Genomic DNA, 26,268 nt, shown 5'->3' on the forward strand with positions numbered 1-26,268 from the left:
TGATATCTCCTTTGATCTTACTGACAGGTTTTCCACATATGTGCATTGCGGGAGGGTTGGTATTCCAGTATCACCAATTTCAAAAGTTAAAAACTCATGAGGTCAGACCCACCCACCCCCCCATAGTGAGATTAAAAAAAAAAAAACTAATGATTTTGGGGGGAAATTATACTCTGTGTTTTTACTGTTGAGTTCTCCCTGCATGTGTGTGAAACAATTACTGTTGCAAACTTGCTCAAATTCAGAAAGTAATTTTGGCCCCTGCTGCAGGAGCTTTTATTGGATGCCTGATTGCGTGGAGCTTCCAGCTTCTCTCCAAACACCATCATTAATTCTTTGCCCCACCCCCAGTATCTGCCTGCCTCCCAGACCACTAATTTAATTCTGCACCCACAACAGTTCTGCTCCTCAGCCTCCACATCAGTACTGCACCCCCTAAACCCACATAAATGTTGCCCTCACATCAGTTCCTCATCTTCAGTCTCCAAATCAATTCTGACCCCCTCCCTACTCACACTCTGCTCCTTCTGCAGCTCCTGAAGTTCTTCATCTCTCTTTCCTCAGGCCTGGGAGTACAGCGGGGTCCCCTTCTTCCCCTACCCAGGCCTGGAGGGAGCAATTCACAGCTGCAGGGGTTTGCTGCTAAGTTTTAAAGAAAGTTAGATCACTGAACTGGTGAAGTACTGATCTAAGCACCTGGAACCAGAGTTTGTTGGAGTGCACTGCACCAGCTTTTGACAGCAGTAGCCTCTAGTGCAGGGGCAAAGATAATATTTTCTTCATTGCCGTTTATTTAGCTAGTTAATACAAAGCTGAGAAAATGACTGGGAGTTGGAAAAGCAGGAGAGCTTGTTTTCCTCTTCCAATCTATGAATAAAACTAGGTGAGAGAGTATGAGCTCTGTTTGTTCTAAAATCTTGAAGGACATGGTGACCAGACACAATTTGTTCAATTCACTAACTACACGTAACATTTCCTTTGTTTAATAAATCCGTTTGTTTAAAATGCAAAACATGTCTTATTAAACGTACTCTTTTTTTCTTATGTATCCAGTACATTTAAGGTCATTTTATTTAACTAGTAAAAACAATTTTAAAATGCTGTTTAAGTCCATTTTTAATTGAATTAAAATTTTCCTCCAAATGCAGCTTGACACAAATCACAAGTAAAAAATTAATCATATAACAAATAGACATATAAGTCACCATTTTCTAACATAACACAAAAATGTAAAAATTAAGAATCTGAACAGGTATCTATTGAGATATAGAATTGCTTAAATATGTATAGATAGAGTGTATTCTCCAGGTTAGCAATAAGAAGTACCAAACTTAGTGTAAAGGCTATATTTAGTTGCAAATCAACATTGTCATGGTTAGCAATAATGATAATCAACCTTTTTTTAAAGGAAAATAACTAAAAAGTACAAATGCAAAACAAGAATAAAATTGATTGTTTAAATCAAGGTTTCCTGCTTGCTGATTTCAGCCATGATTAAAATCCGTGATTTCAATTATTTTGATTTAGATCAATCTACCCTAGCTTGATTCCTCAAAGTCAATACTGATGTGACGTGTATTTGTGAATACAATTGTCTCGGGGAGAAATTTCTTCTTCATCTAGTCCCAGTTCCAATGCTCACTTCACAGAAAAGTACAACAAACAAGACCACTCCTCAAAAGTGGACAGGGCCTCATGGCACAGACCTTTCTATCTGGATCTGTCCAATGCAACAGTTCCCAGTTGTAATGTCTATTTTGCATACTTTGAGGTTGGCCTTCAAGGTGTCTTTATATCTGAGGATGGGTCCAACCCTCCCATATTCAGCTGGTTGTACAGCACTGCTTTCAGTATACAGGAAACCTCCCTGCAGCCCACGTGTCTGATCCAGCAAAGTTGGGCCCTGATTAGCATGCTTTCAGTGCCAAGGATTTGGCACCTCTCAAGGATTTCAGTGTTGGGGATCCTGTCCTGCTATTTGATGTTGCAGATGGATCATAGGCAGCTAAGGTGGAATCTCTCCAGCGATTTGATGTGGCATTGGTAGAGCGTCCGTGTCTCGCAGCAGTAGAGGAGTGAGGTGAGTACAACAGTACAATAGATGTTTATTTTGGTTTTGAGGCAGACTTCGTGCTCCCTTCAGAGCCTGTGGGTGAGCCTGTCAAATGCCAAGCTGGCCTTTGCCAGGAGCTGTGTGATATCATCCAACATGGCATTGCTGGAAAGTATGCTACCCAGGTACTCAAATTTCCTAACTGAGTTGAGGGATGTGTTGTCAATTGTGATGATGGGATCATGGTACTTGTGATGCTGGTGGTCTGGCAGTAGCTGGTACATGACCTCTGTCTTTTTCAGGCTGATTATGAAACCAGAGCATTTTGAGGCATAAACAAAGCAATCCACAATAAGCTGAATGTCCTTGAGTGTGTGTGTGTAATCAAGGCACAGTTGTCAGCAAACAAGAGCTTTTTAAATAGCTGTTCAAGTACCTTGGTGTAGGCCCTGAGTTGGTGTAGATTAAATAGACCCACCATCCATCTGAACTGCCTTTGGAATGTGAACAAGAGCGTGGCTGAAAAGACAATGGAAAAGAGTCACATTATGCATCCTTGTTTGGTGCCGTTGGTGACAGGGAAGGCTTCTGATGAGTCACCACGCTCCATGACTGTGGGCATCATGCCATCGTGAAATGAGCAGATGACAGCAATCATCTTCTCTGGGCAACCAACTTTAATGATGCTAATTCCAGCAAATTATCCAAAAATGTAAATCTGGAGGGACATGTACATAATCAGTTCCGTAATAGTACTATGGTTAATTGTTATACCAACATCATTGCACAAACATTCTTTAAAGATATACCATTATCCTTTTTACTCTTCAGCAATCATCACCAGGTATTACTCCTGCCCTGAGACAGTACTGCACAGTATACAGAACAATCCCCAGGGGATCCAAAGCGCCAGTAAACTCAGAGCTGCTGTGTGTTTTGACAGGTTTCAGAGTAGCAGCCGTGTTAGTCTGTATCCGCAACTGTTGTACTTAAAGTACTGCACAGGATCTTTTCAGGGGGAATAAGGCAAAACGCCACATTTATTAGTAATACATGTATTCATTAACACTGTATTATATGCATATAATATATTACACTTACACTCACACACACACACAAACACACTCCGTCTTGTTGTTACCAATTAGTTGCTCCCCTTAACTTCACTGGCCAGGTGAGTTAGATGGGGGAGGGGGTGGAGCCGGGCTTCTGCCGATCCGGATCGATGCTCCCATGTTGACAAGACGAGACCCGGGGTCCTCTGCAAGACACCTCACTTTTATAGCAGCTTTCCTCTTATGCAAATCTATACCAGATTCAAACTCTGTGTCTGTGTCCATTGGTCCTTTGTGCTGCTTTCTTTTGAGTGTTGTCCCAATGCTGCAAAGAGGGTGTTTCCAAAAGAAGGTGCTTGCTTCTAACCCCCGAGGCCTTCCGTATGTCTGCTTGTCTTTAATGAGCCCACTTGACACGTTTTATTGTCCTTGGGTCTGGCTCCCAGCCCCTCTCCAACAGTTGAGGCTGTCTGGAGGTGCTGCCTTTCATGCCTTGCTCATCCACACCTCATTCATTCAACAGGGCAATTGATTAAGAGTGGGGGGGGGGGGGGGAGAGCTCTTGTTCTACTGCTAGCAAACAGAAATTTTTCTTCTATCTTATTTTATCCTTAGGGGCTATAATATTATACCAAGGGCAATGCAAAGTTTTCTAAATGAGGTTTTGATACAAAGTCCCATGAAAGCAGAGGTCACACGTGGGTAGACCCACCACAAGGTTATATGAAGAGGCACAATGTAAAGTCATATGAAAATTATCAGAGATTGATCCACACAAAAAGAACAGGAGTACTTGTGGCACCTTAGAGACTAACAAATTTATTAGAGCATAAGCTTTCGTGGACTACAGCCCACTTCTTCCATTCTATATGCATCCGAAGAAGTGGGCTGTAGTCCACGAAAGCTTATGCTCTAATAAATTTGTTAGTCTCTAAGGTGCCACAAGTACTCCTGTTCTTTTTGTGTGTTTTGAAGGACTGACGTCTATCAGAGCCCGAGGTTGGAGTTGGGATGATCTCCAGTAAGCTTTTTAGCATGCATGTAGGATCTCTGATTGTTTAAACATATTTTCTCTATAATGGTTTCCCGTAAAAATAAATGTGCTTGTTCATAAGGAGCTGTGTGATAATTTATAATCCTGGCAATTATGCTGTTCAAAGTCTCTGGAGAGAAAGCAAAGTGCAGATGCTGGCCATTTAGGCTGTCTGGCTTGCTGGGGATATTACAGCGTACAGGAATTGTACAGCGTAGAAAATCCTGGACACAAGGGAGACAGGTGCAGTCTCTGCCCAAGAGAGGGTGATGGCTGAGAAGCCAGAAGCTTAGAGCAGGTGATATTGAGGATTACGGAGGGAGAATAAAGGTTCAGTTAGCCGGTGTTGCAGTTCAGGGCACCAGAAACTTCAGTTGCGGGGGGTAAGGGGAGAGGAAAGGAGGGGAAATAAGTGTTGTAATTAAAGCTAGAGTAGGAAAAATGACATGAAATCAAACACTAAATTTTGTACAGTGAGGTAAGTAGGGTGTGCGTGTGGGGGAAGCTACAATAAAATAATCCACTGTAACAGAGTACACACTGAGGCACTAGAAAACAGCACGTTTCTGGTTCTGCAGTATGAGCACTGTGTGAAAATGGAAGCCCATCTGTGAGGAGTCAAGGGGTCAGGGGCTTGGTTGGAGAGCGCCAGCCAGTGTTGAGTGGGGGCAGGACAAATTGCATGGTGGTGGAGCCAGACACAGTTTGGGAGGGAGGCTTACCAGGCTGGTGGGTGGTTCAGACCACTGAGGGGGACAAAAGTCACATCTGAGGGAGAGGAGCTGGCTGGAATGTGGCAATGGATCTGCCTGGGTGAGGGATGGCTGGAGTCAGGGCAAGGAGGAACAGGATGGAGTGCCAGTAAGGGTCACGCAAGTAGGGTGTGGGGTGGCTGGATCGGCAATCCAAGAGACTCAGCTAGGGGAGCTGGACAGAGTTGAGGTGAAGACCCTGCTTGGGGATGGGGGACCTGACTGGGTTTATACTTTGACCTACACATGAAAGCTTATGCCCAAATAAATTTGTTAGTCTCTAAGGTGCCACAAGTACTCCTGGTTGTTTTTACAAGAAAGTGTGGGACCCTCTAGTAAGCTATTGTCTGTAATATGTGTATGCAGCAGCAGAGGGTGCAAGAGAGCAAGAAAAAAATTTTAGACAGCTAATGCTTTCTTGGGTTGTGAAAAGAGGATTAATAGGGAATGGTGGTGGTGGTGCTATAAATTGCAGGGGATAGCTGAGAAGTAGACTGTAAGGATCCATGAGTCTAGAATTTCTGTTTGCAGAGCTTGGGACAGCTGACATTCCCACACTGCCAGCAGCAGACTATGAAGAGCCACATCCAAGGGAGATTATGTGCCACAGTAAGTACCACCCAAAGGGTCCAGAGCAACAGCACCCTGTGGTCTTCTGATAGCCCATGGTCACTATTTAACCCTGGATGGTGGTGTAAGAAGTTTGCTGGGCAACCTTATTTCTGATCTCCAGCCCATGACCCTCTCTCTTGCCTCATGATTCCAGCATGAATCTCTGGTCTCTGACCCCAGCCAACTCTGACACTGACTCTTGCCTATTGATCCTGGTGCTATAGATTAAAGGTCTGTCTCATTTTACTTTCTGCGGTCAGCGCGTAAAGTGAAAACTGCATATAGTCAAAATTACATTGAGTTCAATGGCGGGCGGAATCGCCCGCACTACAGGTACAGTATTAAAATTGTTATTTTTCTCTTTTTTTTGGTTTTTGCCGACCGCGTAAAGCTGAAATCGTGCATGTTAAATGCGCGTGAGATGCGACAGACCTGTACTCTGATCACTGCTTGCTAACTACTTGACTTGCCCAGCTGTGACCCTACATCAGACCATCTATACCCCGTCCCTTATACTGACAGATACACCAGTCTCTGTACATGCGCTTTCACTTTCTACAAACCTATATGGATGGAACAAAAATGTCTAAACGTGGTGAAATAAACCATGTATGTGTTTTGTCTCCCTGCTCTGTCAGGAACCTCACTCTTCACAAACATTTGAAGCATGACCTTGATCACCATTGCACAATAACAGAGAGAGAGAGAGAGAGAGAGAGAGAGTGTGCGTGTGTGTGAGAGAGAGAGAACAAAATAGGAAATCCACCAACATAAAAAAGGCAGAGTAAAGGTTGCCCTGTGCTATCTTGTGCTCTCCCAGAACACTCAAACCTCTGAAATAGCTTAAGTCAGTGGTTGTCAAACTTTTTTTCTGGGGACTCAGTTGAAGAAAATTGTTGATGCCCGTGACCCAACAGAGCTGGGGATGAGGGGTGTGGGAGGGCTCAGGGCTGGAGCAGGGGATTGGGGTGTGGGGTGGGGCAGCAGCAGGTCTGGTTCCTAGACGGAGGCGCACAAGCGGCTCGGCACGACTCTCGCCCGCAGGCACCCCGCCCCCCGTTGCCGGCCAATGAGAGTGCAGAGCCGGTGCTGGGACAGTGTGTCCCTGCCTAGAAGCTGGATCTGCTGCTGGCTGCTTCCGGGGCACAACGTGGTGTCGGAAAAGGTAGGCACTAGCCTGCCTTAGCTGGGCAGCACCCCCGATGGGACTTTTAACATCCCAGTTGACGGTGCTAACCAGAGCAAGGCGACCCAGTGCTTTACATGCCACAACACAGTAGTGGGTCGCAACCCATGGTTTGCAAAACACTGGCTTAGGTCATAGGTGCCAACTTTCTCCAGCGCCGGTGAGTGCTCACGCCCCCCCGCCCTGACTCCACCCTTTCCCCGCCCCCATTCCAACCCCATACCCAAAGTCCCCATCCTAACTTCGCCCCCTCCCTGCCCCTGTTGGATCCCTTCCCCAAATCCCTGCCCCGGCCCCACCTCTCCCCCCAGCGCGCCGCGTTCCCTTTCCCTCCCTGCCCCGCGAATCAGCTGTTTTGCGGCGCAAGCGCTGTGGGGAGGGAGAAGCAGGACACGGTGGCGCACTCGCGGAGGAGGCGGAGGTAAGCTGGAGCTGGGGGGGTGGGGCATGGAGCTGCCGGTGGGTGCTGAGCACCCACCAATTTTTTTCCATGGGTGCTCCAGCCCCGGAGCCTATGGTTTAGGTAATCAAACTTCAACTTCTGAAGACCAGGAAATACAGAGTGAAGGGACATACCAACATAACCTTAACTCTAGTCCAGGGGTGGGCAAACTACGGCCCACGGGCTGGATCTGGCCCACCAGCTGTTTTAATCTGCCCTCGAGCTCCCACTAGGGAGCGGGATCTGGGGCTTGCCCCACTCCAGTGCACCAGCTGGGGAGTAGGGTCAAGGGCCGCACCATTCGGCTCCCGGAAGCAGCGGAATGTCCCTCCTCCAGCTCCTACATGTAGGGGCAGCCAGGGAGCTCTGCTCCACATGCTGCCCCCGCCCAAAATGTCGCCTCCTCAGCTCCCACTGGCCGGGAACTGCAGCCAACGGGAGCTACAGGGGCGGCACCTGCGGACGGAGCAGCGCGCAACAGAGCCACCTGGCCGTGCGTCTGTGTAGGAGCCAGAGGGGGTATATGCCGCTGCTTCTGGGAGCCGCTTGAGGTAAGTGCCACCCGGAGCCCACACACCTGAGCCACCTCCCTGCAACCCAACCCTTTGCCCCAGCCCTGATCCCCCTCCCTCCGAAGCACTTGGTCCCAGCCTGGAGCACCCTCCTGTCTCCTAAACCCTCATCCTCAGCCCCACCCCAGAGCTCTCACCACCAGTTGGAGCCCCAACCCCCTGCCTCAGCCCTGATCCCCCTCACACCCTCTGAATCCCTCAGTCCCAGCCCAGAGCACCCTCCTACACCCCAAACGCTTCATCCCCAGCCCATCCGGAGACTTCTGAACTCATTTCTGGCCCCACCCCGGGGCCCACACCCTCAGCCAGAGCCCTCACCCCCTCCCGCACTCCAACCCCAATTTCATAAACATTCATGGCCCGCCATACAATTTCTATGCCCAGATGTGGTCCTTGGGCCAAAAAGTTTGCCCACCCCTGCTCTAGCCTCCTGGAGCTGATAATAGCCACTGGAAATTATCTGCATACACTCCAGCTGTATTAGGTGTAGCTGTATTAAATGAAGGGATTAATTGGAACAGCTTGGCATAGCGGTGATTGGGAGTCCTGCTTCACTTAGAGAGTGACACCCACTCCCTGTCTCCTCAGCATGTGTGATCTAAAGAAAGACGTGCACCAGTACTTTGAGATATTGCCTCATTTCAGTGCTGACTTCTGAAGATTATATCAGAACTTATGTACAGGGATGATCTTGCCATGGGAACTGTCAGCACAGAGGTGAGATATGAGAGCGACCTGCAGATGCAGTGATGGGTAAGTGAAAAGAAAGGTCAGATGGCATTTTGTGTGTAAAGAGACTGTAAAGTGACCAGGCAGGCCGGCATTTCTGTAGACTGGGCTAAGTGTTTGAATGCAGGGCGGGTGCAGGCTGCTCCTGGTCAGTGCAGCTCACTCAGACCGCTCCCAGCCGCAGCAAAGAGGTGTTTGACTCTATGCCAGTGGCCCCTGGCTGTGCTCCCCGGGGAACGCGCCCTGCCGGCAAAGGCAGCGGGCACACATGGGGCTGGGCTTGGGCAGCGCTCCCACAGGGCAGAGTTAAGGTGACGGGGGCACCGGTCGCTCGGCACGTTCCGGTGTTTGGCGGTTGAGCGTTGTACGTTCGCTGCTGGGGGTTTGTCAGCCAGTCACACCTCGCAGGACTCCGAGCCCAGCGCGCGCTGGGGATTAGCGGAGACCCCCGTGCGGCGCGGAGAGGGGTGGGGCTCCGGTCCTGCCTCAACCCCTGCCCCCGCTGTTCTCCCCCACCCACAGCGGAGCGGGTAGGGAACGCACTGTCGGTCCCGCCCCCTCCCCACCTGTGCGTTCTCCCACCCCGGCCCAGAACGGATCGTGACGTCAGCCCAGGTGCTTTCCCTGGGGCGGGGTTTCGACTGCCCCGGGTAGGCGGAGGCTGGTTGACTGGGAGCGCGCATGCGCATGACGGCGGCGGGGACTAGCGAGCCGCGGCGAACTGTGAGGCAGTCAAAGACGGAGCGCGCGGCGAGCTGGGACTTGCGCTCGCCGCCGCTCGTGCTCTGGGCGTAGCAAGCGAGCGAGAGGTTATGAGCCTGCAAGACTCCAGCGGCCACCCTCGCTCCGGCCGCGGCCATGGCAGCCTCCATAGAGCAGGAGTTCCAGGAGATCGACACTGCTAACGACTGGCAGGCTCGCTACCTTGTGAGTGAACGAGGGACTCCCTTTATCGGGGGCGGGGAGGGAGAGACAGGGGGCTCTGGCCGGCACGCGCGGCTTTTCTCCTGTACTGGGAAGCGGAAGTCGTTGGGCCACGGCTTGATTTCAGGTGCGCGCGGCAGCGCCAGCACCAAACCGTGTGACGACACTGCGCATGTTCCGAGAAGGGGCGGGTGGAGGAGAATAGCGCCGTGGAAGTGCGCATGTTCCACGAGGAAACGGGAGGAGGTGCATAGGGCTGTTGGAAGCACGCATGCGTCAAGTACGAGGGGGTGAGCGGATGAGTGTGTTGGGTGAAGTGCGCATACTCTAGCGGGCAGAGCAGAGTTGAGATGCGCATGCGCGACCATGAGTTTTCGCCTTCTGACGCTCTCACTTCCTAGAGTGGACTCTCGGGCGCTGCCTCCTGAAGCAGTGCCTCGATGTGCTTGTCAGGCTGCTCTGCCGGGCTCCCCTTTGCCCTTCGCACGCTGCTGACGCCTCTCGTCCTGGGTTTCGGTCTGCAGCGGTATAAAGCCTCTAAGCGGCAGCTGTGAAATACTCCCGAGTTAGCAGAGGGCTGCAGCGGCTGCCAGCTTTGCAGTGGTGCTGGGGCATTCATGCTACTCCCTTGGTTTACAGCGTAGCGCCAATATTCTGGCAGAGTTAATTGCTTGTAATGATTTAATGGCACACCCTGTGTATACCTTGGACCACGTCACACGTTGTCATGTTACTAGAAGTTGCATGATGTGTAGTAACTGGCTTTAATGTCCTGGGTGAGGGGTCACCTGAATCAGAGCAACTGTGTCCTATTTTAGCAAAAATAGTAGTGATTAATAATAATTTGCACTCCTATCCTTTGAGTTAAGGTTTTATAAAATAGCTTTTCAAACATTGCTGATCTAGCTTGCATCACATCCCACAGAGTTATTAGATATTAGCTGTGTTTTACAAATGAGGAATAAGCAGCACTAAGTGAATGTAACTTGTGAAGGCCCTTGTCTGCACTGCTACTTTACAGTGCTCCAACTTACTCATTTAGGGGTGTGAACCCTCCCCCCCACCTCCCTCTGGGTGCTGCAAGTTTCAGTGCTGTAAAATGCCAGCGTAGACAGCACTGGGAGCTACTTCCTTTGTGGGGGTGTTTTTTGTACAGCACTGGTGCTGTGACTACACAACCATGTTAAGACATACGTAAAAGTCAGATGGCAAACCTGCTGACTTCCTATCCCATTATGCTGTGCTTTCATTCTGTTAAACTAAAATCGCAATGTATTTTACTCTTAAACTTTGTTATTTGCATATATATTTAAAAACATACAGTATCTGAAACAGTGAAATAATACTAAGATTTAAATTTAACGGGGCAGGCGATAATAAATTAAGCAAAATTTCACAGATGGCGAAGTGTACCAGTAGTAGTTCTGTAACCAATATTGCCCACCACTACTAGCAAAATGTATGCAGAATATCGCATGGTGTATGTCCATAGTGTGTAAATTCTTTCCTAAATCATCTTAATTTTATTAAAATAAACCAGATGGAATAAATTCACATGAAAATGTAAATAGCAAAAGCTCTGGAAGGCTTTTCAGTTAGTTACAGGTTTTCTGTTCTGAATTCAGCTATATTGTGTAGATATTTCCAAATTCTGCCATTCTGGTGTTGTACACTGTGAAGTGTTTTCAGTAATCTCTTGAGCAATTTTTCATTTATCTCTGCTCCTTAAAATGTTTGTATTTTGTTTGTAATATTTCTGGAATTTTATTAAATAAAATATAAACCCAGAGAAATGGGTTTTTGTGACAGAGGCAAAAATATTTTTATGCAAGTATTTCTGTTCATATGAAATTACTTTCACCATTGACATGTCTGATATATGTGCTGAAGTATTACTTTCCTACCCCCTCCTCCTGTCCCCCAAACCTCCCCATATAGATGGGTAATAAATACTGGCGGCAAGGGAGACTACTAATTATGCTCAGGGAATTCCTAAGGAAAAATTCAGTAGGTGAAAGAAGGTGGGATTTCCTTCCTTGTAGAGTGAGCCCTCTAGTTCCATGGACTTGCCATTGTTTGTGGAGAAATTCCATGGCTCTCTGGGGAGAGATTAGGAATTTCTATAGAAGACTGGCTTCTTTGTGCTACTCCCTGGGGTCCATGCAATGATGACTCTCTAGCATTTGTCCCCAGTGATATTTCTGTGTGGATTTGCTCTGGGATGATGCTGTGTATTACACCTGCTCCCTGATCGTATCGCCTGCCCAGTTGTGGAGCCTAGTTCAAAGGTGGGAGCTTCTGTGATATTGGTATGCATCCGAAGAAGTGGGCTGTAGTCCACGAAAGCTTATGCTCTAATAAATTTGTTAGTCTCTAAGGTGCCACAAGTACTCCTGTTCTTTTTGCGGATACAGACTAACACAGCTGCTACTCTGAAACCTGTGATATTGGAGTGAGAGATTGAGGGGTGGTTAGGGTCAACTCTCCTCCAACAGATTTTGGGTCATTGTAATGATATCCTCTGCTAGTTTAACTTTTGTGGCAAATCAGAGGGGTTTGTATGTAAACATGCATATTGAGAGAGAAGGGCTTAAAGAAGTGCATTTTGATGAGAGGTTTCTTTTGGATAATTTTGTTGTTTTTAGCTCTTGTATCTCTAGTAGATTTAGCTGCCCCAAAATTGTCAGTAAATGTGCACTAACCTTTTTAAGAGAGACTTTTTAAAAATAAAAATGTGATATTTATTTTTATGGAAAAGTACACAACACTTATCACGCAGATTTTTAATGCACAAATGTTTAAATTGTTTATATGTAATGATATTTCAATATAAGTGACAATATTCATTTTAGGTTATAGTTCCATAGAAATCCTCTCTGATTATGCCTGTTTTCAGGAAGAATAGTGAAGACAATTTGAAGAGGTTTGAGGAGAGTGGGGCTTTTTTGCAATGGGGATGGTGCAGAAGGTAAATTGAAGGAAGTCCATGAGGAGATTACAATAGTCAAGGCAAAGAATAGTCAGGACCCCTTCAATGGCTTTACTGGAGAGAAAAAACGGGGAGAATATTTTTTGAGTCATGTAGGACCGTATTGTCAGAAGTAGCAGCATCAGTGATGCGAAGGAAGGAGAGAGAACTTGACAAGGTGTATTGTAAAGTAAAAAACTTTTATTTATCTCCTCAGATAGAACTACAGAGACTACAAAAAGTCTCTGTCACAGTTAGTCAGACTCAACAGACGCCTGGCACTCTAGCCATCTTTTCTATTTGACTGTATTAGATGAAGCTGGCCTTGGAGGATGAAGCTGGGGAAGGGCACAAATACAATCTGTAATAGGTCTTGGAACACGTTAATAGAATTTCTTGTTTCAGATGGTGGAGGAAGTAAGCAGGGGAGGTGGGCATTTTAGACTTGATTCTGACCAATAGGGAGAAAGTGGTTGTGAATCTGAAGGTAAAAGGCAATTTGGGTGAAAGTGATAGAATCAAGATTCCTAAGGAGAGGGAGGAATGAGTACCAGAATAAGGACAATAGATTTCAAAAAGGCAGACTTCAACAAACTCTGAAAACTGGTAGGTAAGCTCTTGGGAGGAACATCTAAGGGGAAAAAGTCAGGAGAGTTGGCACTTAGAGATATTAAAGGCATAATAGGAGACTAACCAGAAGAGAAGGAAAGATGGGAAGAATAGTAAGAGGCCAATATGGCTCCATCAAGAGCTCTTTAATCATCTAAAAATCAAAGGGAAAACTACAAAAGTTACTCCTGGGGGAATTCTGCACCTAAAAATTATGCACACAATGTTTAAAAATTCTGCGTAGTTTTTGTCAAAATTACACAACATAATCACTCCAGTTTCAGTTTTTGTAATTTATTTCAAAATATCTGTCAAGTATGCCAACAATACCGATTTAAAAAAAAAAAATCCCTCAGGAGGAGAGAGTTTAAGGGGAAAAAAAAACCCCATGACAACCTAGAGCCCAGCCACGGGGCACCTCCAACCCAGACACCCGCACCTGCTCCCCCCCCCCCCCCCCCGAGCCCAGCTGTGGGGCACCCTCAGAGCTCAGCTGCAGGGCATCCTCAGAGCCCAGACTCCCTCCTACCTCTCCTCAGAGTCTTTAGTCCCCCCAGCTTCTTTACTGTGGGATGTGGTGTGGTGCTGCCTGCCCTTCTTCACCCTTTGTGAGAACTGGGTCTCCTGGGCTCTCTTCTGTCCCCGGGTGGATGAGGATCAAGCCGGGCAGCCAGAGTGTGCAGAGCCTCCATCCCCACCAGACTGGGCACTCCACTTGCTGTGAGCTGGAGAGCTGGGCTTTGCAGAGTCCAGCAGCCCCTAATGGCTGCCAGCAGCTGTACAGCCCCAATTCTGTAGTGGAAACATGAAATTGTGCACAAATTCTGCATTGCACAGGGGCGCAGAATTCCCCCAGGAGTAAAAAAGTAGAAGAATGGACAAATTGCAAAGGGTGAATACAGATGAATAGGGCAAACATCTAGGGACAAAATCAGAAAGGCTAAAGCACAAGATGAGTTACATCTTGCAAGGGACATGGAAGACATATTTTCAGAATCTCTTCTTACTGAGGAGCAAGAAAAGGATGAAGGAAAGTGTAGTCCATTCTTTAGTGGAACTAAATAGCAGGTCTGATAACAGATATCAAGAAGGCCTGAGAAGTTTAATGCCTGTTTTGCTTCAGACTTCATTTAAAGATTAGTTGTGACCAGATGCTTAACACAGTTAACATTAACAACAAGGTGGAAAGAATACAAGCCAGAATAGGGAAAGAACAGACTGAAGAATATTTTAGATGTATTCAAGTTGGGAGGCCTGACAAAGTTCAGCCGAGTGTACTTAAAGGATTCTTGGCACAGTTGACAGTTGTATTTAAGAATTCATGGAGGACAGGGGAGGTCCCGGAGGACTGGAGAAGGGCAAATATAGTACCGTTCTTTTAAAAAAGGCTGACTGGTCTATGCCCCAGATCCTCTTTGTTCCCTAACTTCTATATCTGGAAGAAATTATTAAACAATGTTTGTAAGTGCCTACAGGATAATACCGTTATAAGAAATATCCAGCATGGATTTCAAGGATAAATCATGCCAGATCAACTTAATTTCCTTCTTTGTCATGATTCCTGGCTTAGTGGATGTTGTTGTTTTTATTTTTTTGCGGGGGCGGGGGAGCAGCAGTAGACATGATGTATCTTGGTTTTAGTAAGACTTTTGACACTGTTCTTCCATGACATTCTTATAAGCAAACTAGGGAAATGTGTTCTAGCTGAAATTATTATAAGATGGGTGTATATCTGGTTGAAAGACTGTACTCAAAGTAGTTATCAATGGATCAATATCATACTGGGAGGATATATTCAGTGGGGTCCCACAGAGGTCTGTCGTTGGCCAGGTACTTGTTCTATATTTTCATTAATGACTTGGATAATGTAGTGGAGAGTATGCTTATAAAATTTGCAGATGGCACTAAGATGGGAGGAGTTGCTAGCACTTTGGAGAACAGGGTTAGAATTTAAAATGACTTTGATAAATCCACAAGATGAAATTGGGAAAAGACCAGGGAAAAGTACTACACTTAGGAAGGAAAGATCAAATGCACAACTACAAAATCAGGAGTGACTGGTTGGCTAGGTGATAGTATTGCTGAAAAGGATCTGGGGGTTATAGTGGATCACAAATTGAATATGAGCCAACAATGTGATGCACTTTTCTGGGGTATATTAACGGGAGTATTGTATGGAAGTCATGGGAGGCATTTGTCCCATTCTACTCAGCACTGGTAAGGCCTCAGCTGGAGTAGTGTATCCAGTTTCGGACACTTCACTTTAAGAAAGATGCAGACAAATTGGAGAGCAACAAAAGTGATAAAAGATTTAGAAAACGGGACCTATGAGAAGTTTAAACAAGTGAGCATGTTTCTTCTGGGGGGCGGGGAGAAGACTGTAGGGGTGACCTGATAAGTCTCCAATATGTTAAGGGCTGTTAGAGAGAGGATGGGGATAAATTCTTCTCCATGTCCTCTGATGGTAGGTCAAGAAGTAATAAGCTTAATCTGCCACAAGGGAGATGTAGGTTAGTAAGTTTTTCCTAATGTCGTAACTTTTAAGGAAAGTTAAGTACTGGAATAGGTTACCAAGGGAGGCTGTGGAATCCCCATCATTGAAGATTTTTAAGAACAGGTTAAACAAACACCTGTTAGAGATGATTTGGGTATACTAGGGCCTGTCTCAGCAGAGGGCGCTGGACTGAATGGCCCCTCAAGGTCTCTTCTCTTCTATGTTTCTGAAATTCTGTATTTTGAGGCCACTATCATTAGTCAAGGGCCAATCGCTAAAACCCCTTCTTCATCCCTTCACACAATCTACTTCCCCGTTCTTCTGGACTGTTAAATAGAATTGTCTCTCAGAACACTCTGGAAATATACATGTTCTAGGAACTTCTGAGAGCAGACCCTCAAAATACTTCCCTTGCTGTCCTGGGGATGGTGTATTGTGACCTCTCTCTGATGGAGTTAATTGTCTTTGTTCCATTCCAAACAGACCCTGAATATGGTCACCTGTGTGAGTTGTCAGACAACTGGAATAGTCCCATGATTGTTACCACAGCTACAAATCAGGAGCTAACTCAGTTATCTGTATGATACTGAAATCGCCAAGAACTATCAGTCTTGACAACAGAGAGGAGCTGTATTGGATTTCGCAGACACTTCATGGTGCAGAGGGGATATCTGTAAAACAGTACTAGTCCTATCTAAGCCCCATTTTGGCATGGGAGACACCATATGAGGCCATATGTGAAGAGCATAGCCATGCCAAATCCTTCATCCTCCCTTGTTTCATGCCATGTGAAAGTCACCAAATTGTGTCTATGCTGTCTGTGCAGTGTTAACTGACTAGACAAGTGTAAGAAGCTGATAGTTCTAAATGCCAGTATTCAATAGTCAAGTTAAATGCTAGGCACAAATGAAGTTCTGAGCAAAGGTGAACCTCAATGAACTGTAATATGATTATTTTAAAATGTTAATTAATTGGCTTGAAGATGCTCTTTTTTGCTGTGCAGAATGTTACTCTGAATTGAGGATTTTATTATTAAACTGTATTTTTGTAATTTTAAGGAAATTCGGCATAAATCCAATGACTATCCTCATAGAGTTGCAAAATATCCAGAAAACAGAAATCGAAATAGATACAGAGATGTCAGCCCATGTAAGTATATATCCTTTGCTCGGTGTAGTTAAATGCATAATGAAAACATTTTTCTCATTTTTTCCTTTTCAAAGAAATTCTTATGAACCCTTTATGTATAACCTAAAATGATTTGCTTTTGAGATGTATCTGTTTTTTAAACAGTAGAAAGTTTGGTCTTTCTATAAACTGGCTTGCATGTTAAAATATGTACCTTTGGGGGGAAAAATAAACTAGTGGCTGTTATAACACACTGTTATAGTGATTACTCTAATGGTAGTTATAGACACTGTGTACAAATATATAAATGTTTGTGAGCAAGCAAGGTGGACTAATTTTTAAATCACTGATTCTAATCATGATTTAAATGAACAAGCAGGCAACCTTGATTTACATAATCAGTTTCCATCTTGTTTTGCATTTGTATTTATTTTCCTAAAGAGAGGTTGATTTTCACTGGTTTCTATAATTAATCATGTTTAATACAGTAGTGCTTAAGGACCAACCTTAAAGGGGTCCCATTGTAATAGGCACTGTACAAACAGAGTGGTCCCTGCCTCCAAAGAGCTTACAATCTATATAGACAAGACAAGCAGAGGGTGGATGAAGATGTAGAACAGACAAGCAGAGTAAACAATGTTATGTTGGCAAATGTCATGTTAGTGCCAAGATTCTTTTTGGGGGGTATGTGTCAGATGGGTGCTTAGGAGGGGGGATTAGTTAAAGGGAAAGGGACTGAGGGGAACCAGGCAGGAGAAAAAAGCTGAGATGAAGAGACTGAGAGGGAGGGTTGGATCAAGTACCCAATCAGCACAGGATGGAGAAAGTTCAGCCATATGTAGAAATGTCTCTGCATGTCCAGAAATCCCTGATTTGGCTGCTTCTGCTCTTACTTGCTGGAGTCTCTGTAGTTTCCCTGAAGGTTAGATAACATAGGATGGAGGCAAGGCACAGCACCACCTATGTTCTTAGTGCCAAGAGAGTCAGGGTGCTAACTCTTGTACAGTTCTGAGTCCAAGGGAGTGCTGGGAAGGTAACCCTGGCTGTGCCCCATTTTACCCTCTCATCCCAATACAGGAGTCCCTGATTTGGCTGCTTCTACTTTTATTGGCTGGAATCTCTGGCTGGCCACTACTTTGTTAGCTGTGCCCCTTTATTTAAATACTTTTATGGAGTTTGTTATGGATTCTTATATTTTTACACTTTTTATTATGTTAGAAAATGGTGAATGGTATTTCTTATTTACTAGATGATTTGTTTTGTTGTGAATTGTCAAGATGCATTTGGAGGGAAATTGGAGTTAAATGCACAAAACCAGCATTTTAAAAATGTTTTTATTTGTTAAATGAAACTACCCTAACTGTGCTGGATACATAAGAAAAAAAATTAAATGGAAAACATGTATTGATAAATTAAAACTGATTTATTAAGCAAAGGAATTCTGGTCTGTAGATGGTGAATTGAACTGATTGTTTCTGGTCACAGTATCTTTCAAGACTTTAGGACTAGTAGATCTCATCCTCTCCCACCTAGTATTTATTCATAGATTGGAAGAGAAAAATAAGTTTTCCAGCTCCCAGTGTTAAATGAACTAGTTAGTCATTGAACTGAACTAGCTGAATAAACTGAAATATAGAAAATATTATCTTTGCCCCTGCAGAAGAGGCTACTGCTGTCTAAAGCTGATTTTGTACTTCAACAAACTCTAGTTCCAGGTACTTGGCCAGTGACTTCCACCAGTTGAGTGTTTTGACTTTCTTCAAACCTTTGGCAGCACTTGAATATTAGCGGTTTTTTTTATTTAATTTAAATGATATTAATAGAGTATGCTAAGTATGTTAATGTAGGTTGTCAGATTTTCAAATTTTATTTAAAATAGATTTATTCTTATTTGATTTAAATCTGATTCTCCCTCCCCCCCCCCAATATTTATCCATTCTTATTTTGATATGTGTCTCATACAGAAGCCCTGTGTTGCTTGCTAAGATATTTTTAGGGAAATTCCTCTTATAACTTTGTTTGTTGTAGCACTATTTGAATTAGTGTTGATCAGTCTTTTAACAACATTTAAAGTACATGTTTTCATCTGTCAGAATTAGTGGCTTTAAAAAATGTTTTTGTCTGTATTTAAGGGTTTGGCATGCCATCTCTTCCAAAGAACTTGCAGAACTATTTCAGATAATGTTTTCCATGTTATATCACCTTGAGTGCTCTTGTCTTATGTTTATCTGCTACATAAAAATATTAATGGTTTAATCAAAACTTATTACCTAATCAGTGTCCGCTATCATAACTCTTGTTCAGAAGGGACAAGACAAGTCTTAATGCTACTTCTTTGCGAATCCAGGACTAGAGGCTCTCTAAATATTATAGACAAAATAGGCTAATGGTTTATGACCCCTCGTTTAATGTTGGGTTTCTCCTACATGACGAAGAAGACTCAAAAGGCACCATGGCTAGTGACTGGAGCATGAGCCTGTAGATCTGGAAACTCATCTTCTGTTTCCAGTTCTGCCACTTAGCCAAAGCCACATAGTGAATAAGTCACTTGGGCCAAAACTGATTTTTGAGAGCCCAGTCTGACATACCTGGGGTCTTATTTTTGAGAAGTGCTGAGTACCTGCATTTCCAGTTGAAGTGAGTGGTAACTGTAAGTTGTTGACACGTCTCAAAATTAGGCCCAAAATGTCTTAGATTTAGGCAACCAAAATCAGTGGCTGCGAAGGTAAATTTGGTAAATATCTCTGCCTCAGTTTTTCTGTCTGTAAAAATGAGGATATTTTTCTTTGTGCTTTGAAATATCTGGATGAAAAGTGTATACAGGTGTAAAATACTACTAATAAAACATTAATCTTTATGGAGCTAGTAGCAGCTCTATAGGTATGACTTAAGCTTCTTTAAAAAAAAAAAGTGTTCTGTTTTTAGTTGCTTATAGCTTTACCAAACTTTAACTTTAACTGTTCTATGCTTGGTATCTGTCTCATGCTGAATTTTTCTGGTAAACATCAGCAACCCAACTTAATCACTTGGAAGGATGAAGTGAGGAAGAATAGATCTCTCTCTCTATTCATTCCCCCCCACCTTCCATCCCTTTCTTTAAAAAGCTTCAGTGCCTCTATGGATTGGAGCAGGAATTCAAAATTAATCAGAGATTTGGTTCTGAAGTCAGAGATGCCTTTTCCTGTAGCTGTGAAAATCCACCAAGCTTTGGCCTAGTTACAAGCCTTTGAAAATTATTTGGCTATGCCCTATAGAGCCTGTTAGAAGCTTGTTACTAAAATCTGTGAACATTGCATCTGCACTGAAGATCCTGCCAGGCCCGACAGACCTTCCTGCATTCTGACTGACTGAGCACTCTCTTGGGTCTTAGTGACTTTTCCATCTGCTCTGGGCATGTTTCTGTGCCCTATAGAACTAGAGCTTCAGAGAGATGCAACAGCCATCCCTTTGGCCTAGGCAAAGGAGTGCTGATATAGAACCCGGGATGAGAATGGTGTTAGTACTGTGGTCTTACAGACCTTGTTACTGAGCAAGGCTCAATACACTTCCCTGAGGGAGGAAGGCACATATTGTTCCCTTTTCCTGTTTTACGGATGGGATAACAGGGAGGTTGCACAAGTAGAACAGATAAAACTGGTATACCAGACTCAAGTCTCAGCCACTGCTTAACTATCTTTCAGAATGAATGGGCTAACTCTGTGTTAGATTGTGCTGTTTGTAGCAATTAGACTCTCCAGAGCCAGGAATAGAACTGAGGAGGAGTTCTGAGCATTCCACTGCTGTCTAGTAAATAGTGTGTAAGCTGCTGGCCATGTATGTTCATACTTCTATCGTAGCTGCTCCGCAGAGGATAAACCTACTACTTATATCAGTTGCTCTTTTAACTCAAGCTGTAGAGGTCTGTACTGTGGATCTGGAAATCCTGGGTTTAAACCCTGCTGATGACCCACGGGGGGGTAGAACAGTATGGTTCTGCACAACAGAACTTGTTTTTCAATTTTTGTAGTTAATTATCTGCAAAAACTAGATTAAAAGGTGTAGTATTAAGACCATAAAGTCAAGCACTCAAAAGATAAGGAAATGCTAGCATTAAAGTTGCCTGTGCAACCTTAGTGCCTGATCCAAAGCCCATTGGTGTCAAAGGGGATCTTTCATAGACAGGGACCATCGTGATCATTTATTCTGACCTCCTGCACATTGCAGGCCACAGAACCTCACCCACCCACTCCTGAAATAGACCCCTAACTTCTGACCAAGTTACTGAAATCCTCAAATCATGGTTTAAAGACTTCTTCAAGCTACAGAGAATTCACCATTTACACTAGTTTAAACCTGCAAGTGACCCTGCACCACGCTGCAGAGGAAGGTGAAAAACCACCAACGTCTCTGCCAATCTGACCTGGGGAAAAATTCCTTCCCAACCCCAAATATGGCAATCAGACCCTGAACATGTGGGCAGGTACCCGGGGAAGAATTCTCTGTAGTAATTCTGAGCCCTCCCCACCTAGTGTCCTGTTTCCAGCTGTTAGGGATTTTTGGTACTGGCAATCCCCGATGGGCCACATGCCATTGTAGGCAGTCCCACTATACAGTCCTCTCCATAAACTTATCAAGCTCAGACTTGAAGGGAGTTAGACTTTTTGCCCCCACTGCTCCCCTTGGAAGGCTGTTCCAGAACTTCATTCCTCTGATGTTTAGAAACCTTAACCTAATTTCGAGCCTAAACTTGTTGATGGGCAGTTTATATCTGTTTGTTCTTATGTCCACATTGGCGAATAACCTAAATAACTCCCCTCCCTCCCTAATATTTATCCCTCTGATGTGTCTATAGAGAACAATCATCTCTCTCCTCAGCCTTCTTTTGGGTAGGCTAAATAAGCCAAGCTCTTTGAGTCTCCTCTCATGAGGAAGGTTTTCCATACTTTGAATCATCCTAGTAGCCCTTCGCTTCACCTGTTCCAGTTTGAATTAATTTTTCTTAAACCTGGGAAACCAGAATTGCACACACAATTCCAGATGAGGTCTCAGCAATATAATGGTACTAACTAGGGCTGTTGATTGATTGCAGTTAACTAAAAAAAAATTGATTAACTCATAAATTTTGTGATTAACTAAAAAGAGATTTAATCGTGATTAATCGCACTGTTAAACAATAGAATACCAATTGAAGTTTATTAAATATTTTGGATTTTTTCCACATTTTCAAATGTGTTGATTTCAATTACAACACTGAATAGAAAATGCACAGTGCTTACTTTATATTATTTTTATGACAAATATTTGCACTATAAAAATGATAAAAGGAAAAAAAGTATTTTTCAGTTCACCTCATACAAGTACTGTTGTGCAATTTCTTTATCATGAACTTACAATGTAGTTTTTTGTTGTTTTTTTTGGTTACATAACTTTTTTGTTTTTGAGTGCAATGTAAAACTTCAGAGCCTACAAGTCCACTCAGTCCTACTTCTTGTACAGCCAATCGCTAAGAGAAACAAGTTTGTTTACATTTACAGGAGATAATACTGCCCGCTTCTTGTTTACAATGTCACCTGAAAGTGAGAACAGATGTTCGCATGGCACTTTTGTAGCTGGCATTGCAAGGTATTTTATGTGCCAGATATCAAACTGATAAGAACAGATGTAACTTAGAGAATTTTTCACTTGACCAGAGCTCAAAGAGCCGGGAAGCAAACATTCGTGTGTCCCTTCATGCTTTGGCCACCATTCCAGAGGACATGCTTTCATGCTGATGACGCTCGTTTAAAAAAAAGTAATGCGTTAATTAAATTTGTGACTGAACTCCTTGGGGGAGAATTGTACATCTCCTGCTCTGTGTTCTATCTGCATTCTGCCATATATTTCATGTTATAGCAGTCTCTGATGATGACCCAGCACATGTTGTTCGTTTTAAGAACACTTTCTTGGCAGATTTGACAAAACGCATAGAAGGTACCAATGTAAGATTTCTAAAGATAGCTACTGCACTTGACCCAAGGTTTAAGAATCTGAAGTGGCTTCCAAAATCTGAGGGGCACATGAGGTGTGGAGCAGGCTTTCATAAGTCTTAAAAGAGCAACGCTTCAGTGTAGAAACTAGAGAACCTGAACCACCAAAAAAAAAAATCAACCTTCTGCTGGTGGCATCTGACTCAGATGATGAAAATGAACATGCATGGTCTGCACTGCTTTGGATCGTTATTGAGCAGAACCCATCTTCAGCATGGATGCATGTCCTCTGGAATGGTGATTGAAGCATGAAGGGACATCTGAATCTTTAGCGCATCTGGCACGTAAATATCTTGCAATCTCTGCTACAACGGTGCCATGCGAACGCCTGTTCTCACTTTCAGGTGACATTGTAAACAAGAAGCAGGCAGCATTATCTTCTGCAAATGTAAACAAACTTGTTTGTCTGAGTGATTGGCTGAACAAGAATCAGGACTAAGTGGACTTGTAGGCTCTAAAGTTTTACGTTGTTTTGTTTTTGAGTGCAGTTTTTTTTGTACATAACTTTACGTTTGTAAGTTCAACTTTCATGATCGAGATTGTATTACAGTACTTGTATTTCTCAATTCACTTAATACTATTTTATTTGTACATTACAAATATTTATAATAAACAATATAAAGTGAGCATTGTACACTTTATATTCTGTGTTGTAATTAAAATCAATATATTTGAAAATGTGGAAAACATCCAAAAATATTTATATAAATGGTATTCTATTATTAAACAGTGTGATCGTGATTAATTTTTTTAAATGCTTGACATCCCTAGTACGAACACTTCCCTGTCTCTACTGGAAATACCTTGCCTGATGCATCCTAGGAGTGCATTAGCCTTTTTCATTGCTGCATCATGTTGATGGCTCATAGTCATCCTGTGATCAACCAGTACACCCAGGTCTTTCTCCTCCTCTGTTGCTTCCAACTGATAAGTCCCCAGCTTATAGCAAAAATTCTTGTTTCCATTGACTTCAGTCATCATGCCCTTGAGATGGCCCTCTTGTGTGTATGCATTATGATAGTGTTCAATTACATTATCACAGAATATTTGTTCTACAGAGCACTGCCACATCTTGCACACCAGATTGATGGTGAATCGGACAGGGTTGTAAGAAGAGAAGATGTTCTCTTGTAGTTAAGGCAGTAGGCTTGAACTCATGACAGCTGAGTTATATTCCTGACTTTGCCATAGAACCTGTGTATAGTGCTGGGTAAGAGTCTGTCAAAGGGCCCACGTGTTCCCCTTTTCCTGGGAATTCACTCCTCATTGCAGAATTTTTTGCTCCAGAATTTGAGCTTTAATTTTAAAAGTATGTGTAGCTCTCTCTGGTTCAAAGAGAACAGCAAAAATATTGAGTGCAGACCAATACAGTTGTATTTAGAGAGCCTGCAACAGTATCTTTGAGTGGTGTAATCTCCTATATTCATCTGTTGAGGCCCCTTGAACTCTGATTTCATGACTGGAATTTCTTCTGAGATGCTATAGAATTCAGCACTTTTGCTGCAAGTCATCCTAGGACTTGTTTTCTTTCTTCCTGTCTTGGCAGGACCTGCTTCCAGCTGCCTCTTACGATCCAGTTTTCCCATGAGGGTATTAGCTGGATTACGTGGCACTGTTCCATGGAACCAGGCAACAGCTGGGAATCAGGGTTGAGCTCCCAGCTGGGAGTAGGGAGAGAGGTAAATGTAGGCTAGCAAGCTTTCTGTCTGCAGAACAGCACAGCAACTGAGGCCCAGGAGATAAGCTGTTGCAGCCAGCCACAAGCTCCTCCCTTCTTTATCACACAGGGAAGGAAGGAGGTTCTGAGCTGGGCCACCTGTACAACACTGCAGGAGCAGTATAATTAAATAAATTGCCCTTTAAAATAATCACTGTTGAATTTAACATCATGAGTATTTTCAGATATTAGCAATGAAGGAAGGGTGTGTGAGTGTATGCACGTGCAAAGGTGACCACCTTTGGATAGAAAATAAGGGACAATGCTTTAAGGGACATCTTAGGGAAACATCACTTCCATTAGCTTACCCTCTATTTTTCTCTCAAATGTACACGTCTACTGCCCTCATGTATACCATACAATTATCATAAACTCAATTAATATTTAAAATGGTATTTACAAGTTTTAATATATCTTCAAATAAGGGGTAGTCATGTATGTGTGGGGGCAATAAAGGGTATTTCATGATATTGGGATAAGTGAACATTTTTCCATGACTGTAAACACAAAATTCCATAGCATTTAGGACTTGCTGCTGTGGAATTTAGTCTCCTGGGGTACGCAGAACCTGATCATAACACATACATACAAGAATGCTGAATTAAGGTTGTATGGCATCCTTAATCTTGTTACATGTAACTTTTGAGTCCTAGACTTTGCAACTTTAATATACTTTTAACTTTGTTTAAATGTTATAGTGTTGGTAATAGTAGTTGCCTGTGCTTGCTGGTAGCTCTCTAGAAGCTATCTAACTAGTTTATTAGGGAGGCACGAATCATTCCGAGTTGAAATTGAAAATTTTATCATTTATTTCTCCAAGATTGTGATCCTTAAAAAAATCTGATTTATGGGACGAGAGCTTCTGAGCTTCATCTGAATTATCAAATGGCAAAACTATGCTTTGGAGTCGTGGGGCAATGGGAGCAAACCCAGAGATGACTAATTTCTAAAAAGACTACAGATTAGATATCCACTATAATAATCTGGTAGAACCTTCTCACAATGTCACATGAGATTGTTTTCTGGGCATTATGGATTAGATGTGGCAAACAGTGAAACCAATTAATGTCTGCCCATAAATTTATAGCTGAGATGCCTCCAATATACAGGCTAAAAAGGTAGCAACAGCGCTTTTTTTTTTTTTTTTTTTTTTTAAGTTCTTGACTGCCTTAGGCATTACAGGCCTGATCCAAGCCCACTGAAGTTAATGGCAGTCTTTCCATTGATTTTCAGTGCACTTTGTAACATGGTTCATGTCACTTGAGTTTATTATTTGCTTCTTTCACAGAGAAAGCATAATTAAACTTCTACACTGAAACATATGTAACATAGTCCATATTAACTGTTAAAACAAAAACAACATAAATCCATGTGAATCTTCAAATATAACCTGAAACAGATATTTAAGTGTTCATTTTTATACTGTCTACAATTTCATAAATATTTTAGCTTATTTATTTTTTATTAGTGTGGATCTAATTGTGGTGGATAAATAAATAACTTTGAAAAGGCTATAAAAACTCATTTTTGCTGAGGCTAATAGAAAAAATGTACTCTGGCATTTGATTGGTAGTACAAATTACTCTAGAGTAGAGAAAGGGGCAGTTTGACTGTATGATGGTAGTGAAAGAGGAAGCTTATCTGAAATGTCACTGGGTTCAGTTTGAAAGCTAGTCATTTCCTGACAGATGAAACCATTTCTCAGAAAACACGTTGTTAAAAGGAAAACAACTTTTGGGGCTATAATTCTTACAAGAATGGCCTTCAAATTCTTATCTGTCCTGTCAAAGTCATTGGATTGTTCCTCTATAGTGTGATTTTTAGTTTTGTATCTCAGATTTACTGTTAGCACCTTCACAATTCATAATTGTTAGATCAGGAAGATGTCGTGCTAAAAATAGGCATATTGCACTTCAGCTGTGCCATCAGTATTAGAAATTGAGCTAGAGACAGGGTGGATAAAAATGAATGATTTAAAAAAACATCCGA

The 26,268-nt window shown here is 43.3% G+C and overlaps 1 protein-coding gene across 8 annotated transcripts in view; it reads left to right on the forward strand.

Moving 5' to 3' along the window:
- The first annotated feature begins 8,679 nt into the window (after nucleotides 1–8,679).
- PTPN2 (protein tyrosine phosphatase non-receptor type 2) overlaps nucleotides 8,680–26,268 on the forward strand; it is a 55,648-nt gene continuing 38,059 nt past the window's right edge. For 4 of the 8 annotated variants that reach the window (XM_065585238.1, XM_065585241.1, XM_065585243.1 and 1 more), the window contains exons 1-2: nucleotides 8,680–9,361; nucleotides 16,488–16,578. In XM_065585238.1, the coding sequence (XP_065441310.1) occupies nucleotides 9,293–9,361; nucleotides 16,488–16,578 (160 nt within the window). In that variant the 5' untranslated portion in view covers nucleotides 8,680–9,292. Of the gene's footprint in view, nucleotides 9,362–16,487; nucleotides 16,579–18,217; nucleotides 18,297–26,268 lie in introns of all 8 variants that reach the window. The other 4 variants (XM_065585239.1, XM_065585242.1, XM_065585244.1 and 1 more) reach the window with 2 other exon arrangements.

The sequence above is a fragment of the Chrysemys picta genome, chromosome 2, assembly GCF_011386835.1.
Source record: "Chrysemys picta bellii isolate R12L10 chromosome 2, ASM1138683v2, whole genome shotgun sequence".
NCBI classification, from domain to species: Eukaryota; Metazoa; Chordata; order Testudines; family Emydidae; genus Chrysemys; species Chrysemys picta.